The 19,955-nt window shown below is 38.0% G+C and overlaps 1 protein-coding gene and 1 pseudogene across 1 annotated transcript in view; both read right to left on the bottom strand.

Annotated features, from left to right (window-relative positions):
- Positions 1–3,923: 3,923 nt before the first annotated feature.
- LOC128592789 (uncharacterized) lies at positions 3,924–4,001 on the bottom strand (annotated as a pseudogene).
- Positions 4,002–8,136: 4,135 nt separating this feature from the next.
- Positions 8,137–19,955, bottom strand: part of DENND6A (DENN domain containing 6A) — an 89,405-nt gene continuing 77,586 nt past the window's right edge. Inside the window, exons 13-20 of the mRNA XM_053600041.1 lie at positions 17,241–17,306; positions 17,096–17,160; positions 16,324–16,413; positions 14,140–14,193; positions 13,924–14,033; positions 13,213–13,315; positions 11,515–11,589; positions 8,137–10,775 (exon numbers count right to left, since the gene is read on the bottom strand). Coding sequence (XP_053456016.1) covers positions 10,647–10,775; positions 11,515–11,589; positions 13,213–13,315; positions 13,924–14,033; positions 14,140–14,193; positions 16,324–16,413; positions 17,096–17,160; positions 17,241–17,306 — 692 coding nt within the window. The 3' untranslated portion in view covers positions 8,137–10,646. The remainder of the gene's footprint in view (positions 10,776–11,514; positions 11,590–13,212; positions 13,316–13,923; positions 14,034–14,139; positions 14,194–16,323; positions 16,414–17,095; positions 17,161–17,240; positions 17,307–19,955) is intronic.

The following is a 19,955-nucleotide window of genomic DNA, read 5'->3' as shown; positions in this document are numbered from 1 at the left end:
CAGAAGGTTTATTGCAGCTCAATTCATAATTGCTAAGTCATGGGAAAAGCCCAAGTGCCCATCGATCCACGAATGGATTAATAAATTGTGGTATATGTACACCATGGAATATTATGCAGCCTTAAAGAAAGATGGAGACTTTACCTCTTTCATGTTTACATGGATGGAGCTGGAACATATTCTTCTTAGTAAAGTATCTCAAGAATGGAAGAAAAAGTACCCAATGTACTCAGCCCTACTATGAAACCAATTTAGGGTTTTCACATGAAAGCTATAACCCAGTTACAACCTAAGAATATGGGGAAGGGAGAGAGGGAGGGGAGGGAGGGGAGAGGATGGGTGAAGGGAGGGTGATTGGTGGGATTACACCAGCAGTGCATCTTACAAGGGTACATGTGAAACTTAGTAAATGTAGAATATAAATGTCTTAACACAGTAACTAAGAAAGTGCCAGGAAGGCTATGTTAACCAGTGTGATGAAAATGTGTCAAATGGTGTATAAAACCAGTGTATGGTGCCCCATGATCTCATTAACATACACAGCTACGATTTAATAATAAAAAAAATAGGGTGGCACCTGTGGCTGAGTAGGGCACTGGCCCCATATACTGAGGGTGGCAGGTTCAAACCCAGCCCTGGCCAAACTGCAACCAAAAAATAGGCGGGTGTTGTGGCAGGCGCCTGTAATCCCAGCTGCTCAGGAGGCTGAGGCAAGAGAATTGCGTAAGCCCAAGAGCTGGAGGTTGCTGTGAGTCCTGTGACGTCATGGCACTCTACAGAGGGCGGTAAAGTGAGACTCTGTCTCTACCAAAAATAAGTAAATAAATAAATAAATAATAATAAATGAGCAAAATAGGCTGGCGTAGCAGCTCACACCTATAAATCTAGCACTCTGGGAGGCAAAGGCTGGTGGACTGCTTGATCTCACGAGTTTGAAACCATCCTGAGCAAACAGCAAGACCCACTTCTACTACAAATAGAAAAACCAACGCAAGAGGATCACTTGGGCCCAAGAGTTGGAGGTTGCTGTGAGCTATGATGCCATAGCACTCTACCCAAGGTGACAACTTGAGACTGTCTCAAGAAAAAAAAAGAGCAAAATATTTGCACACTTCACCAAAGAAGATATAGAGATGGCTAATAAGCACATTAAAAAAAGATGCTCAGCATCACAGTTTTTCAGAAAAAAATAAATTAAAATCCCAATGAGATATCAATATAAATCTATTAAAATAGCTAAAGTTATAAAACTGTTTTACACCAAATGTTAGCTAAGATGCAGAGAAACTGGAATTTTCACTTTCGGCTGGTGGAAAAAAAATAGTACAACCACTGTGGAAAACAGTTCCACAGTTTCTTTTTCTTTCTTTCTTTTTTTTTCTTTTTTGAGACAGAGTCACACTCCGTCGCTTTCTGGATAGTGCTGTGGCATCATCATAGCTCATAGCAACCTCAAACTCTTGGGGGGTTCACGAGATCCTCTTGCCTCGACCTCCCAAGTAGCTGGGACTACTGGTGACCAACACAATGTCCAGCTAATTTTTCTATTTTTAGTAGAGACAAGGTCTTGCTCTTGTTCAGGCTGGTCTAAGTCTCCTGAGCTCAAGCAATCCATCCATCTCAACCTCCCAGAGTGCTAAGATTACAGGCATGAGCCACTACACCTGGCAGTTTCTTAAAAAAGGTAAATATAGGCTCGGCGCCTGTAGCTTAAGCAGCTAAGGTGCCATCCACATACACCAGAGCTGGCAGGTTTAAATCCAGCCCGGGCCTGCCAAACAATGACAACTACAACCAAAAAATGGCCGGGCATTGTGGTGGGTGCCTGTGGTCCTAGCTACTTGTGAGGTTGAGGCAAGAGAATCACTTAAACCCAGGGGTTGGAGGTTGCTGTGAACTGATGCCTCACCACTCTACCCAGGGTGACAGCTTGAGGCTCTGTCTCAAAAAAAAAAAAAAAAATAGTTAAACGTTCATGCCTGGGTTTGGTGGCTCACACCTGTAATCCTAGCACTCTGGGAGGCTGAGGCATGCCAACTGCTTGAGCACACAAGTTCAATACCAGGCTGAGCAAGACTGAGACCTTGACTCTAAAAATAGCTAAGCATATGGTGGACTCCTATAGATCTAGCTACTCGGGAGGCTGAGGCAAGATCACTTGAGCTCAAGAGTTTGAGGTTGCTATGAGCTATGATGCCATGACACTCTACTGAAGGTAGCAAACCTAGACTCTGTCTCCAAAAAAACAAAAACAAAAAAAAGTTAACATTCACTTACCATATGACCCAGCTGTCCCACTCATAACACTTCTACGCATTTATTCAAGGTAAAAAGATACATGTCCAAAGATTTGTACACATGTGTTCATAGCAGTTTTATCTGTAATAGCCAAAAACTAGAAACAACCCAAATGTCTGTCAACAGGAAAACAGATAAAAAATTCATTATGTTGGGCTGGGCACAGAGGCTCATGTCTATAATCCCAGCCTTGGGAGGCTGAGGCTGGTGGATTGTCTGAGGTCATAGGTTCGAGACCAGCCTGAGCCAGAGCGAGACCTCGTTTCTAGAAATAGCTGGGTGTTGTGGTGGGTGCCTGTAGTCCCAGCTACTCGGGAGGCTGAGGCAAGAGAATCACATAAGCCGAGGAGTTTGGGGTTGCTGTGACCTATGACACCAGTCTCAAAAAAACCAAAAATGCATTAAATCTATGTAGGATGGCTATAAAGTTTGTGGGCAATTTAAAATGGTGTGCAAAAGAGTACATATTGTATAATTCCACTAATATAAAACTCTAGAAAATAAAAACTAATCTATAGTGATGTGAAAACATTAGTGTTTGCTTGGAGGAGGCAAGAAGAAGTGCCAAAGGGCCTAAGAAAATTTTGGAGGGTGATGAATGTATATTCATTTTGTTGGCTGTGATGATGCTTTTATGAATATACTGAAATGTCGAAACTTATCAAATAGTACACTTAAAATATATTCTGTTTGTTGTACATCTATTATACCTCAATAAAGCTGTTGTAGAAAAAATACAATTTGTTGGGTTCTACCACCAGAGCCTCTGACTATAAAAATATTAAGCTATTTTTTAAATTAAATCAATCATTTCAACAGTTTAACTGAAGTATAAAAACCATTCACTTAAAAACAAGTATCATTGGCTCGGCACCTGTGGCTCAAGTGGCTAAGGCACCAGCCACATACACCTGAGCTGGTGGGTTCAAATCCAGCCTGGGCCCGCCAAACAACAATGACGGCTGCAACCAAAAAATAGCTGGGCGTTGTGGCGGGCGCCTGTAGTCCCAGCTACTTGGGAGGCAGAAATAGGAGACTCACTTGAGCCCAGGAGTTTGAGGTTGCTGTGAGCTATGATCCACGGCACTCTACCCAGGGCAACAGCTTGAGGCTCTGTCTCAAAAAAAAAAAAAAAAAAAAAACAAGTATCACAACTAAATACTGCTGGATCTAGTTGAACAACTACTGTTCTCCAAAAGTATTTTTATTTCTTCAGTAAGTATTATTTCTTATTTTTTCCCATTATTTAGTTTCCATAGAGACCATAAAAAATTGCCAGTGTCAATTATATTGCAAGTCATCATGGTGTGATATTGGGAAAAGTTTTTTCTTTTCTTTTTTTTTTATTTTTGGAGACAGAATCTCACTCTGTTGCCCTGGGTAGAGTGCCGTGGCCTCACAGCTCACAGCAATCTCAAACTCCCAGGTTCGAATGATCCTCCTGCATCAGCCTCCCAAGTAGCTGGCACTATAGGAGTCCACCACCACGCCTGGCTAGCTTTTCTCTTTTTAGTAGAAGCAAGGTCTCACTCTTGCTCAGGCTGTCTCAAACTCCTGAGCTCAAGCAATCCACCCATTTATTTCCCAGAGTGCTAAGATTATAGGCATGCGCTACCTCACCTGGCCAGGGAAAAGTTTTAAATTAGCAATAATTGTGCCTCAGGTAAACTTCATTGGCTACAATACTGCCACTCCACAAGGCTCTCTCTCCAAAAGCATTTTAATCCAGAAGCAATTTATACTATAATGTATTCATACTGACAGACATGGAAAATGTGAGGGACAGGCAAAAATATGAAGGATCCTGAAGCTGAGCTTCCTAATGGCTAAGACAGAAATAATAAAATAGTATAAGGATGACAAGAATGGGGAAGCAAGAATAAACAGAACCCAAGCCTAGTGGTGGAGCTAGCAAAATGGACTAAGACCTAAGATTATTAGACAATAATCTTAATTTGTTAGAAAGGCATGGAATAATTTTAGTCTGTACTACAAAGCCATAGTGGTCAAGACAGCATGGTACTGGCACAAAAATAGAGACATAGACACTTGGAATCAAATTGAAAACCAAGAAATGAAACTAACATCTTACAACCACCTAATCTTTGATAAACCAAACAAGAACATACCTTGGGGGAAAGACTCTCTATTCAATAAATGGTGTTGGGAGAACTGGATGTCTACATGTAAAAGACTGAAACTGGACCCACACCTTTCCCCACTCACAAAAATTGATTCAAGATGGATAAAGGACTTAAATTTAAGGCATGAAACAATAAAAATCCTCAAAGAAAGCATAGGAAAAACACTGGCAGATATTGGCCTGGGGAAAGACTTCATGAAGAAGACTGCCATGGCAATTGCAACAACAACAAAAATAAACAAATGGGACTTCATTAAACTGAAAAGCTTCTGTACAGCTAAGGAGACAATAACCAAAGCAAAGAGACAACCTACACAATGGGAAAGGATATTTGCATATTTTCAATCAGACAAAAGCTTGATAACTAGGATCTATAGAGAACTCAAATTAATCCACATGAAAAAAAGCCAACAATCCTATATATCAATGGGCAAGAGACATGAATAGAACCTTCTCTAAAGATGACAGATGAATGGCCAACAAACACATGAAAAAATGTTCATCATCTCTATAAATTAGAGAAATGCAAATGAAAACAACCCTGAAATATCATCTAACCCCAGTGAGAATGGCCCACATCACAAAATCTCAAAACTGCAGATGCTGGCGTGGATGTGGAGAGAAGGAAACACTTTTACACTGCTGGTGGGACTGCAAACTAGTACAACCTTTCTGGAAGGAAGTATGGAGAAACCTCAAACCACTCAAGCTAGACCTCCCATTTGATCCTGCAATCCCACTACTGGGCATCTACCCAGAAGGAAAGAAATCCTTTTATCATAAGGACACTTGTACTAGACTGTTTATTGCAGCTCAATTTACCGTTGCCAAAATGTGGAAACAGCCTAAATGCCCACCAACCCAGGAATGGATTAACAAGCTGTGGTATATGTATACCATGGAATACTATTCAGCTATTAAAAAAAATGGAGACTTTACATCCTTCGTATTAACCTGGATGGAAGTGGAAGACATTATTCTTAGTAAAGCATCACAAGAATGGAGAAACATGAATCCTATGTACTCAATTTTGGTATGAGGACAATTAATGACAATTAAGGTTATGGGGGGGGAGGAAAAGCAGAAAGAGTGACGGAGGGAGGGGGGTGGGGCCTTGGTGTGTGTCACACTTTATGGGGGCAAGACATGATTGCAAGAGGGACTTTGCCTAACAATTGCAGTGTAACTTGGCTTATTGTACCCTCAATGAATCCCCAACAATAAAAAAAAAAGAGAATCGCGTAAGCCCCCCCACCCCAAAAAAAGAAAGGCATGGAATAACATTCAAGTTATTAGAGAAAGGTCGGTGTTCAGAAGTCCAGAAGTAACACTGGAGAATAGGATATAACAGAACTCTATTACCACATTTTTTTAACTTAATATCTGTGCATGATAAACATTTTACTGCAAAATAAACATCATAAATCTATTTCATTAACCAACCAAATTTAAAGCTTGTTTATCAAAAAATTAGTTATATGACGTAAATGTCCACCAACCCAGGAATGGATCAATAAGCTGTGGTATATGTATACCATGGAATACTATTCAGACTTTATATTTTGTGTATTAACCTGGATGGAGGTGGAATATATTCTTCTTAGTAAAGCATCACAAGAATGGAGAAGCAGGAATCCATTGTACTCAATTCTAATATGAAGGAAGTAGATGAGCCAATATAAGAGGTGGGGTAGGGGAATGAGGGAGTGGGGAGAGGGAAGGGGGATAGGGGTCATGGTGTATGGCATACCTCATGGGGGCAGGACCCCCATTATTATAAGAGGGGCTTTACCTAATAAATGCGATCAGTGTTATCTAATTCTTTGTACCTTCAATGAATCCCAAACAAAAAGTTAGATGTAAAACAAATTTTAGGTATATTAATACTTACCTTTTATTGTATCAAATTATTTCAACTATTTCAAACAAATGAAGTATTAGTAAAAATTCTAACATTTTTATAACAAATGCTAATTTTTGTTTATATTCTTGTTTATTCTCATAAACAGTACAATTTGACCAAGATAGATGGCATATAATCAATATGTCTTGGACATATGAAGGGATATCAAGTTATTTATACCTTACTCATTATTATGAGTTAATATGTATTTTCTTATTTAAAAGATCTGTAATTTTTTTGCCTTCTTCGGCTGCTTTTAGAAAAAAAATATTAAGTTAGTATTTACTATGTTTTTCCAAAGTTATGGTGGAAATGAGAAAGTAAAGTCCAGATGTTATAATAAACAAATAAACTAAACAAATGAAAATTAAAAGACAAATTTCCATGGCATCTCGGACAGCCATTAATAAGCCAGGAGAGAGGTCTCAGAATGAAACTTACCCTGCTGGCACCTGGATCTTGGATTGCTAGCTTCCAGAATTATCAGCAAACGAATTTCTCTTGTTTAAGCCATTCACAAAACATTAATGGCATCTCTTTCTTTATCTTTCTTTCTTGCTCTTCCTTCCTTTCCTTCCTCTCTCTCTCTTTCCTTCCTTCTGTTGTTTAAGCCAGTCAAAAAACATTAATGGCATCACTTCTATTCTTTTGTTCTTTCTTTTCTTCCCTTTCCTTCCTTCCTTCTGTGCGTCCTTCTGCCCTCTCTTTCTCCCTCCCTTCTTTCTTTATAAAATAGGGGAAAACAGGGTCTCAACTCTGTTGCCCAGGCTGGAGTGCAGAGGCATGATCATAGTTCACTGTAAACTTGTGTTCTTGGTTTCAAGTAATCCTCCTGCCTCAGACTAATGGGTAGCTAGGACTATAGGCGTGCACCATCATGCTTGGCTCATTTTTTTGTAAAGACAGGGTCTCATTATCTTGCCCAGACTGGTCTTGAACTCCTGGCCTCAACCAATCCTCCCATATTAACCTCCCAAAGTGCTTCGGTTACACATGTAAGCCACTGACCCAGTTAATGGCATCTCTTTTAAATTTACTAAAATATTTTATACTATATCTTGAAGGATATTATCTAGTTAACTTCAAAAAGCAGTAGCATCCATTATATTTTCTTTTTATTAAGAAACAAGTAAAATCTAAAGAATATAATATACCTGCTACTTTTAAAAAGAAGAAATAAAAGTAACTTTAAGATTTTTTTTTTTCTTTTTAGATAGTCTGACTTTGTCACTCTTTTGTAGAGTGCCATGGCATCAGAGCTCACAGCAACCTCAAACTCTTGGGCTTAAGTGATCCTCTTGCTTCAGCCTCCCAAGTAGCTGAGACTACAGGCACACACCACCAATGCCAGACTATTTTTAGAGACGGGGTTTCAATCTTGCTCAGGCTGGTCTTGAACTCCTGAGTTCAAGCAATCCACCCACCTTGGCCTCCCAGAATGTTAGGATTACAGTTGTGAGCCACTGTGTCTGGACAAATTTAAGATTTTAAAAGGTAGCAAATGAAAGAGAATCTAACAAAACTTAACATTAAGCTAAAATATTTTTATCAAGATATTTCATAAATTCAGTGCATTGCTAGGAAGGATATGAAATCATTTAACTGACCTATTACTAAACTGGACTATTCACCTGTCCATAGTAAAGGTTATAGAAAGTTTTCATTTGAATTTCTTAAAAAAAATAAAAAACTGTCAGGAAATTAAAAAGAATCTGATAATGCATAAGTTTCATTAATTATGTATTTTTTCAAGCATTTCAACCCCACTCCAAAATAATACAAAATATCCAAGTGCTTTAAAATCCAAGGCCTTTAATTTAGTTTTCAGTAATGACCATAAATGCCTTCACAAAACTTCTTTATCACTGTAAATAGAAGGCACTAGGCATTACATAACATCCTTAAGCAGTGATTCCTTCTGATGCTGGTGGAGACAAAACATTAAATGGCAGAGTTTAGATATTAACAAAGTTTTCTCAAGAAAAAAAAGACATCTGAAAATCACAAAAAAGAATTAATTTACCAAACAGTCTTTCTCAGGTTCCCAATACAACTTTACATTACTTTTATAAGTACATAATTTGAAATTAAGAGATAAACCAGGTAAGTATGATATGGTTTTCAGTATGTGTTAGGTTTCAATTAATAAACAAATATGAAGACACAATTATCATGCTAATTGGCATCTTTTGCTACTCTTTAGCTGTGCAAAATAAACTTGAAATGATATATCCTACAGTGGTATAATTAAAAAGATCCTTGATAAGACACTAACAACTTTCAAATTCTGGTCACAAACTGTATATAAATTGTAATTTTACTAAAATATACCTTTTTGAAAAATAATAAGGTGACCATTTATACCTAAATAAGGTTTCCCAGAAAGTTATGAAATACTTAGCATATAAAAGTAGTTGCCCCCTTTCTGAAAGGTCAACTGTCATTTCACAAAATAACTCATGATCCACGGCAAATGATTTCTTTCAAATGCCATATTCTCTCTTTGACTTTGAGGTAAGCTTCAAGAGACTGTATCCATGAGAAAAGGGGACACTTGGGGCGGCACCCGTAGCTCAGTTGGTAGGGCACCAGCCTCATACACTAAGGCTGGTTTGCACCTAGCCCAGGCCAGCTAAAATCAATGACAACTGCAACAAAAAAATAGCTGGGCATTGTGGCGGGTGCCTGTAGTACCAGCTACTTGGGAGGCTGAGGCAAGAGAATCGTTTAAGCCCAAGAGTTTGAGGTTGCCATGAGCTGTGATGCCATAGCACTCTTATCCAGGGCGACAGCTTGAGACTCTGTCTCCAAAAAAAGAAAAGAAAAGGGCACACTTGGGTATTTGACCACAGTTACAAACACAAGAAGCCTTTCTTGGGTGAGGAATGCCCTTAAAAGTTACATCAATAAAGAACAAAGAGATAGCTTCAGAAGCCATTTCTTCTACAAAGACACACAACTAAATCTGGTTATGCAGAGGGTAGTTTAAGACACAGCAATTAACATATGTGCTATGTCATGTGTGTCTACTTTAAATAGTGATGTCTGCAGGACACTCTCACTCAAACAGAAACCAAATAATCTTAATCTACCAAATCACATTTTCTAGTCTGGGCAAGGTAGTATAATTTCAAACAGAAATAAAAACAACAAAAAAAAAATAGCTGTAACAGTGATTCAGGCAAAATTCGAACCTGGCACAGGCCAGCTAAAACAGGCAAAATTCCCAGGTCAAACAATAATAGAGAAAGAGTTCTGAGAAACATTAATTTTGGGGGAAAAATACTACCAAACAAATAATGCTGGACATCAACCTTATACTCACTGAAATAAGTTATCACGTAAGACTTACAAATACTTTTGAAATAAGAATAGTTCAGTTTAAAGTATAGCTGATTAAGAGTTTTATAATTAGAATGTCCTTGAAAAACATCCAAGCTAATTAATTTAAATTGGCCTAATTAGTAAAGGGTAAGAGAAAATTCTTCAATAATTAATACTAGATGCCTTCTTGCCTTTGGAGAAGCTGATACACTGAATTTTGAAAATGGTAAAGAAAATAGCAAAATACTGAGAACTACTCATTCCCAGGGTGTCTCCATGTATATGTAAAATATACATATTAAAAAAAAGTGAAATAAAAACCTACATGACAACTGAAAAAAGAAACCCACCATGCCTACTAAATAATTATATACACAATGGACAGCAAGAAGCATTTTTAAGCAATGATCACTTGACAGAATGCCTTATAAAACTACATATCATAATCGAGCTAAGAAAAGCTTTAAGATGAGTAGCTGGACTTTGTGAAACACACAGGACAACAGAAGGCACTACATAAGTATCAATTACTTCTACCTACAGTTGGACAGTTCAGTCTTCTCCTCCTTAAGAACGATAGCCAGTGTGAATGTTATTTTTATATCCCCCTGAGTTTTAACATGATTGGGCAAAGCAGCACCATTTTAAAAAAATATCTGCAATGCCAGCACTGCAGTATGGAATCGCTAATACTGATGGCCCCACATGTCTCTCGTAAGAGCACTTTAGAACATGATTAAAAATATAAAAATGCCTTTCGGTGTTTCAGTATTAAAGTGGAACCACCACAGATACCATTTTTAAAAATAATGCACTGAAAAGGTCTGTTTATACAATACAGTCTTTCCATCCTGTAGCTAGCATTCACAGCTATTTTCCACCCCTCTGTCACTGAGAGACCACCTGTGTGCGTCTGGCTGAAATGTCAGTATGCTTCACGGTGCACAGTCCTTTTTGGCTGGAAAATCCTGGCAAATATCATGTCATGCCCGTTTTGAGTATGCCTTGAAGGTCTTCTGGCAATGCTAAGATAATTGCATCTATGTGTGTCCGTAACTTTTCCACAGTGTCAGGTTTCACAGGCAAACATTCTCGATCAGCCTGTAACTATATAAGGAACATTTGGTGGTGTTTACTGGAATCTACATTAATACAGTATATTCTTTAAACAAGCAGTTTTAAAGGGCTATTTGGAAACTTTCAGTCTTAGACAAGAATTTATAGAAACCAAAAAAGCAAAGAACATTTTGTTTAAAAAATACATTGGTGAGCTCAATAAATAAAATTTCTATGTAAATTTATGGAGATCACCTAGAAATACAAGTGACTTTGTTTTTGTAGAGCTTATTAGGTTCCATGTAAATAACTTTAGAATAATATGGCATTATTATGACCTGTTTGAGTGACTAAGTATTTTTAGACCTATCTAGCAACAATTGATCAACCTCAAGTCCTCTCATTTAAAAAGTTACTTTTGTAGTGGCACTTGTAGCTTAGTGGGTAGGGCACCAGCCACATACACCGAGGCTGGTGGGTTCGAAACAGCCCGGTCCAGGTAAAACAACAATGACAACTGCAACAAAAGAAAATAGCCGGGCATGGTGGTGGGTGCATGTAGTCCCAGCTACTTGTGAGGCTGAGGCAAGAGAATCACTTAAGCACAAGAATTTGAGGTTGCTGTGAGCTGTGACACCACGGCACTCTACCCAGGGCGACAGCTTGAGACTCTGCCTCAAAAAAAAAAAAAAGTTACTTTTGTGATAAATCACAGATTTTCAGCTCAAATGAGAGAAAAATATCTTCATAAGAAAAGTTAATTTACTCTTTGGCTATTTTGGCTACGTACCAGCTTATTTTTCAGCTTCAATACAAGATCTACCGTTTCTACTTCTGTATGTTTCTGGATCCAGAGAAGTAAGTCCTAGAACAATAACAAATCCAAAATCAACAAGTACTCAAAATGATATTTGAAATTCTCCATTTCAATAGGCAAGGCTATTGTGAAGGAAGGGATAGAAAGGAAAAGAAGAATAAGGTGTTTAACCGAGATACAGCACTATAGTACAAGAATAATTGTCATCTATTCCAATTATTGCTAAATAGATCATTTTTAACATTAGCCAAATAAGTATCTGATATTTGAAAATAAAACAAAATGTAAATACAACTATTATGTGCCCATAATAATTAAAAATTAAAAACATTTTTTAGTATAAGAAAATTCCTTTCTGGCCAGGTGTAGGGGCTAACACCTATGATCCTAGCACTCTGGGAGGCTGAGGCAAGAGAATCACTTGAGCTCAGGAGTTTGAGACCAGTCTGAACAAGAGCAAGACCCCATCTCTACTAAAAATAGAAAAATTAACTAAGCATTTTGGCAGATGCCTATAGGTCAGCTACTTGGGAGACTGAAGCAGGATTGCTTGAACCCAGGAGTTTGAAGTTGCTCTGAGCTAGGCTGATGCCAAGGCACTCTAGTGTGGGGCAACAAAATGAGACTCTGTCTCAAGGGGGAAAAAGTATTTTCAGAGGTGGACTTTTTAGATCAAATAAAAATAAAATTTTAACTCAAACTATAATATTAACCCCTACCCCCACTAAGTAGTGAATCATTAATTCATAAAGAATGTTAGCTAACAAATCAAAATAATTGAACATGAATGTCCATCGGATATAAACTTTGCATCTGCCTGTGCTTATGTTTCTTTCATCATATTCTTCTTCTCAAAGCCACAGTCACTGGGAGTTTATGATAAGAGAGTTAACACCAAGCCTAGCTAACCTGAATATTTAAAGCTAAATGCCAATGAAAGTACGAAACTATCCTTTATATTTTCATAAGTAGTTTAATTTAAAATAGGCTGGTGATAAATACAGAATGTGAAAAATCAGTTTAAATACATAAAAAAATTGTTAATACTAACTAGAAAAGGTGAATAAGTTATATCAGAAAAGATCTGGAATCAGACTGCTTGGATTTCAATCCTGATTCTATCCAGTATTATGCTGGTAAATATTTAACAACTAGTTCTTCAGAAATGGTTTCTGGTTTGTAGCTTTGCCAATTTTTGTTGTGTAATACTTCCATATAGGCAATTTCAAGATACCAACCTGAGGTCACTGAAGGCATGGCTAGGAAGAGAGGTACACAATCAGCTCTTGTGAGCTAATACAAGTGGACTCCAACACACTGTTGGCTCCACTACTTATCAGGGATGTGATCTGAGGCAAGTCCCTTAACTTCTAAGCTGCAGGGGTCCCATAATGCAGTTCAAAATGCACCTACCTCAATGAACTCTTGCAAAGATTAAGAGATTATCCATAAAAAGCACCTATACAGGCCTGGCACTTAGGCTATGATCTAGAAGAGTTAGTTCCTCTTTATAAAGAAGTGGATATAGGTATAATCTTCAATCTCTAAAAATAACTATCCCTTATGTTTGCTTCCTTTATGCGCAAATAAAATTAAAGATAAAAAGAGAGAAGAAAAAAAGAATGACTATATTTTCAACAGACATGCAACACAAACATGCAGTTTTCTAACCTCTTCACAAAGAGCTTCCAGATGAAGTGCCTCCAATTTTTGGGTCATTTCCTTCCGTCGGGCCTTAAACCAGCCATCAAAATTTGGAGACTTTAGGAAATGCCTATGAAAATAAATTTTAAAACAGCAAAGTTTGATTCTGATTTCTTTTCCTCAATACCCTTCTTATCTATAGCTCAGAACCGTGTCACAAAATGGCCTTTAAAAAAATCTAAATATTGGGGGCCGTGACTGTGGCTCAGTGAGTAGGGCACTGGCCCCATATACGGAAGGTGGCAGGTTCAAACTTGGCCCCCGGCCAAAAACTGCAAAAAAAAAAAAAATCTAAATATAAATCTAGTTTTTTGTTTTAATTTTTTTTTATTTTTTATTTTTTTTTAATTTGTGTTTTTTTTTTTTTTTTTTTTGTAGAGACAGAGTCTCACTATACTGCCCTCGGGTGGAGTGCCGTGGCGTCACACGGCTCACAGCAACCTCTAACTCTTGGGCTTACGCGATTCTCTTGCCTCAGCCTCCCAAGCAACTGGGACTACAGGCGACCGCCACAACGCCCGGCTATTTTTTTGTTGCAGTTTGGCCGGGGCTGGGTTTGAACCCGCCACCCTCGGCATATGGGGCCAGCGCCCTACTCACTGAGCCACAGGGGCCGCCCCTTAAATTTGTTTTTAAATAAAGCACTACAGATGGGTGAAAAGAGGAAAAAAGACTAACCGGTAAAGTCCAATCCAATCGCCTTTTATTCTAGAGGTTAGCTGAGGTCCTGTTTTCTCAAGTGTTTTCATAAATTCTTCTGGAAGAAATTGTCTTAATTGGGGTGGACTCTAGAAAATAAGACATACTATATTTAGAAGTTAGAAATGGATACATTCACAGAAGTTGACTACAGTTAAAGAACTCAAACAGGAATTTATTTGAATATATTCATACCTTCCATGGAGAAATACTTTTCTGCAAAGGCATCAAGCTTGCCACATATCTTTCCTAAAACCAAGAAAAAAATTTAACCAAATTTTGGTGTTTCTACCTAGAGTGTCTTCAAAAATATTTAAACAGACCTTTTGAAAAGAGATGGGGCTGGGCACAGTGGCTCACACCTACAGTCATATCACTTTAGGAGGCCAAGGCAGGAGCATCACTTGAGCACAGGAGTTCAAGACCAGCCTGGGCAACATAGTGAGACTCTGTCACTACAAAAAATTAAAAAATTAGCCAAGCATGGTGACACACATCTGTAGTCCCAGCTACTCAGGAGGCTGAGTAGGAGGATCATTTGAGCTCAGGATTTGGAGGTTGCAGTGATCTATGATTGTGCCACTGCACTCCAGCCTGAGCAACACAGCAAGACCCTGTTTTTAAAAAAAAAAAAAAAAAGAAAGAAAGAGAGAAAGAAAAAAAGAAAGAATGGATCTCCAAAAAAGACTTCATCACTCCCCCAAGTCAAATTTGGCTAAATTTGGATTGAATTGGGAAGTCAAATTGAATTGAATAATACAAAGGGCTACATATTTTTAATAACAATAAGTAACCTTATTGAGTAACTATTAATATGTGCCAGAATGTTTTCATCATTTTATGTGCCTGATCTCCTCTAATCCTTGCAACCTCCTGTGTGGTAGGTATTTTTGGAAAATTAAAGCTTCAAAAAGCTAAGTAGAGCTCAGCGCCTATAGCTCAAGCAACTAAGGTGTCAGCCACATACACCAGAACTGGTGGGTTCAAATCCAGCCTGGGCCTGCCAGACAACAATGACAACTACAACCAAAAAATAGCTGGGTGTTGTGGTGGGTGCCTCTAGTCCTAGCTACTTAAGAGGCTGAGGCAAGAGAATCGCTTAAGCCAGGAGTTAGAGGTTGCTGTGAGGTGCAATGCCACAGCACTCTACCCAGGGTGACAGCTTGAGGCTCTGTCTCAAAAAAAAAATAAAAGCTAAGTAGACTGGGTGTGGTGCCTCACACCTGTAATCCTAGCACTTTGGGAGGCCAAGGTGGGAGAACTGATTGAGGCCGAAGTCTGAGAGAAGCCTGAGCAAGAATGAGATACTGTCTCTGCAAAAAACAGTAAAAATAACCAGCCACCTACAGTACCTATAGTCTCAGCTACTTGGGAGGCTGAGGCAGGAGGCTTGCTTTTAAGCCCAGGAGTTTGAGGTTGCAGTGAGCTGTGATGACACTACTGCATTATTGCCTGGGCAACAGAGTGACACCCTATCTCAAAAAAAAGAAAAAAAGAAAAAAACAAACTAATCTTAGCAAGGTAACACAGCTTGGCTTTAGTCCATGCTTTTAAAGCACTACTCAAAATTTACTTACTTAAACAGCTTTAAATAAACCAAAAAAACTGATAGTCATAGACCAAGAATATTTTGTGAAGATGTTCAGGTTTTCCCCATATAATGTTTATAGATAGATTACTTTACATTAATAACTACACAAAATCTTTCTATGATGCAGTCTCCAGACGAGGACTACACAAGATCCTGCCTATAGTTTTATATGACACACCACTGCGTTTCTTAGAAGAAACATGTCATCTAGTCATTTATTCCATATTTGAGTGCTATCATATGCCAGACTAAGGAAATGATAATGAGCAAGACAGATATAGATTCTGTTATATAGATATAGATTCTATAGATATAGATTCTACAGATACAAATTCTGTTATATAGATATAGATTCTATAGATATAGAATCTATATAGATATAGATTCTGTTATCATAGAGTGACAGTCTCATAGATATTTTATGGAATTAAGTTCCAGAAAATAGTATCAGAGAAAGAAGCTCCATGGTAATCTTTTAAAGTGCAGAATGCAATAATTATATACTATTTCACATTAAATATTCATTTAAAATTCATAAAAACCCTGAAAGGTATTTAGGGAAAGTGAAATCAGCCACAATGTAAAGGTAAGGAAATTGAGGGTCAGCGAAAGGAAGTGACCTACGAAAGTTACAGTTAATACTAGAACAAAAAAATCCAGGTCTTGTAAAGGGCTTTACTTTTAAACAGTAGGCAGGCAAAACCCACAAGGTTTTTTAGCACAGGAAAAACATTCACATACCCTTTAACAAATCATTAAATTCAACAAACATGTATTTGTTAACTTACTAATGGAATGATGAAACTTTGTGTCAGTTCCAAAAAATAGCGTCGGAGAATAACACTTTGAGCTTCAGAAGGACGTTTCTGTTGTACACCCTGAAAAGAGTAAACAATAAAACCTATAGTCTAGTGATAATATAAAACAATGAATATTTATCAAGTTTAACTACTATGTAAGTACATGTTTATACTTGACATAAAAAATATAACTTAATTTTAAAATAATTTAATTTGAAGCTCAGGGTGCAATATCCTGTAAAAAGAATCTTTAGAACAAAGCATAAGACACTTTAGTTTAAGGAACATTGTTCCATATCATATTTTAAAATATCAGTTCTCAATGAAGACAAGATGATCTTCATTTCATATTTGCTATGTTAATACTATTTACATTTTTTAAAAATGTTAACTATCCCCTACTATTAGATGTTAAGCTACCTCATAGTAGAATATATGACACTTTCACTATTACCCCCAAATTTCTCGAAAAATAAGCTATGTGTATAGCTGCAGCCCCAATATTCAAGCTCATAACTGCTGCTACTTCTCCTGATTTTTATGAAGCTTTGGTTCAAAAAAGAAAACCCATTGGGCGGCGCCTGTGGCTCAAAGGAGTAGGGCGCTGGTCCCATATGCCAGAGGGGGCAGGTTCAAGCCCAGCCCCAGCAAAAATAAAGAAAAAGAAACCCCATTTCACATTAATATACAAAAAGCAAAAACTGCCTAGCAAGATACATACCTGAATAAGAAAATTTAAACTAATAATGTATGTAATTACCTTCTGTAATTGTTTTATGATCTCTTCATCTCTATTCAGATATGGCTTATATGAGGTATAAACTCCTAAGAAAAAAAGAAAAAAGGTAACAAGAAAACCAAGTACCCATATAAGTATATACTGAAAAATTAATAAAAATCAATACCAGGTTTAGAATCCAGAGTCTTTAGGTTCTTCAATTTTTTCACTTTAACCTGCTTAGGAATTTCACCTGAAAGAAACAGCATAAAGATTTTATACTTATTATAATCATACACATTACAAACCTGGAATTTTATAAGATTAAAATTATTACTAGTCAGGGATACTATAGTCAAAGCATTCTTCTTAACATCGATTAATATTTAAGAGTTCATTCATGGTATTTTGAAACTAGATAAAGAGAATACTGGATTATTATAACAGTACAAATACAATTCATGTAAATTATATAAAATAGATATCTGATCTTTCATTAATACCTATCAATGCTTAATTTTTTCCCTTTTGTCATTCAACCTGTAATTTAAAATCTATTTGCTGGGCTTGGCACCATAGCTCAGTGTGTAGGGCACCAGCCACGTATACCGAGGCTGGCAGGTTCAAGCCCAGCCCAGGCCTGCTAAACAACAATGACAACTGCAAGCAAAAAATAGCCGAGCGTTGTGGTGGGCACCTGTAGTCCCAGCTACTTGTGAGGCTGAGGCAAGAGGATCACTAAAGCTCAAGAGTTTGAGGTTGCTGTGAGCTGTGATGGCACATTACTCTACCAAGGGTGACATAGTGAGACTGTCTCAAAATAAATAAATAAATAAATAAATAAATAAATACAATACAATAAAATAAAATCTATTTGCTGAATACATAAAATTTACATTTTATGAGCCAAATAAGAATAAAATGAAAAAAATAAAAGAATAAAATGCACGTTAGGAGTAAATGAGATAGACAGCAATTCCTAATGACTATGCAAATGTACTCTTCAAAGGTTTTTTTTTTTTTTCTTTTGAGACAGAGCCTCAAGCTGTTGCCCTGGGTAGAGTGCTGTTGCATCACAGCTCACAGCAACCTCCAACTCCTAGGCTCAAGCGAGTCTCCTGCCTCCACCTCCCAAGTAGCTGGGACTACAGGCGCCTGCCACAAAGCCCGGCTATTTTTTTTTTTTTTTTTTGGTTGCAGCCGTCATTGTTATTTGGCGGGCCCAGGCTGGATTTGAACCTGCCAGCTCTGGTGTATGTGGCTGACGCCTTAGCCGCTTGAGCCACAGGCGCCAGCCCAAAGGTTTTTTTTTTCTGATAGCTCCCCAAATGCTGCTTTTGCATTATAGAAACTTACACTACCACCAAGTGGTGACAGTGTGCAACAGCATACCTCTGAGCCACCAATAGACAGGATTCCTGAACAGGCTGCTGCATTGAAAGCTTAGGTAGTTCATGCAGTAGCCCTGGTCTCAGGGACAAAGAAAGCTAAAGCCTAAACAACTCTTATAAAAGGCAGAAAAAAAATGCCTCGATATAAGAACTTAAAACTATCCTGAGCACACCTAACTTAACAGATTTTCCTTCTCTTTTTCTCTGCCTTCCCTCTCTGCATAAATCAAAAAAACTCCTAGCACTCTGGGAAGCCGAGGTGGGTAGACTGCCTGAGCTCATGGGTTTGAGACCAGCCTGAGCAAGAGCAAGACCTCGTCTCTAAAAATAGCCGGGCACTGTGGCAGGTACCTATAGTCCCAGCTACTTGGGAGGCTGAAGCAAAAGAATCACTTGAGCCCAAGAGTTTGAGGTTGCTGTGAGCTATGATGCCATGGCACCCTACCCAGGGCAACAAAGTGAGATTCTGTCTCCAAAAAAAAAAACTGTAAGACAATCTGCAGATTATATAACTCAACATTCTAAATTTACAAAATATCTCTGTTTAATCATTATATAGATCAAACTGGTAGTTGTGGTATAAATGAGGATGGGAATAGGGAAGAAGAAGGAAAAACCTTTTATGTAAAGAGTTAAATACTGAAGCATGAAGAACTGTTGCTTAAAGAGTTGTGGATAACGGCACAGACAGGAACAGCCACCATTTACCGAAGATTTCCTCTAATGCCAATCTCTGATCTAAGAACACTGCACAAATTATCACATTTAATCTTCACAATAAAAGTATGTTTATGATATTTACCTCGTACGTACCAGAACCAGCTGAATACTGCCATCATCTATGCTCATGAATGAGTGCCCTATTAAGACAGGTTGTTAGCTCTATCATAACTAAACACAGCAATACCTTGTCCAAGGGCACACAGATAACATGCAGAGGTTAGGATATTAAATAGGACAATCTAACTTCAGAGCTGTCACCTTAAGCACTACACTGTAATAAGTGGAATGGATAATATGGGCAGGATATGAAGTGGAATGGATAAAATGGGCAGGATATGAAGCTAGCAAGGTTTTCAAGGGTCAGATTAAAAGGAACCATGGGCCAAGTGTGGTTGGTGGCTCATGCCTGCAATCCTAACACTTTGGGAGGCCAAAGCAGAGGACTGCTTAAGACCACGCATTCAAGATCAACCTGAGCAACATACTGAGACCCCATCTCTACAAAAAATTTTTAAAAATTAGTTGGGCATAGTGGTATATGCCTATAGTCCCAGTTACTTGGGGGCCTGAAGCAGGGGGATCATGTGAGCCCAGGAGTTTGAGGTAGCTGTGAGCTATGATGATGCCACTGCACTCTAGCCCACGCAACAGGGCAAAACCCTGTCTCCAGAAAAAAAAAAAAGGAACCACAATGAATGATATATAAAGTAACTAAGAGATTGAAAGCATGGGCCTATAGGGAATAGTAAATAAATAGAAGAGTATGATCACATGATCAAATCTGGACT

Source organism: Nycticebus coucang, chromosome 8, assembly GCF_027406575.1.
Source record: "Nycticebus coucang isolate mNycCou1 chromosome 8, mNycCou1.pri, whole genome shotgun sequence".
In the NCBI taxonomy this organism is placed as follows: domain Eukaryota; kingdom Metazoa; phylum Chordata; class Mammalia; order Primates; family Lorisidae; genus Nycticebus; species Nycticebus coucang.
Note: the sequence above shows the minus strand (reverse complement) of the source record. Positions and strands in the feature narration are given on the sequence as shown.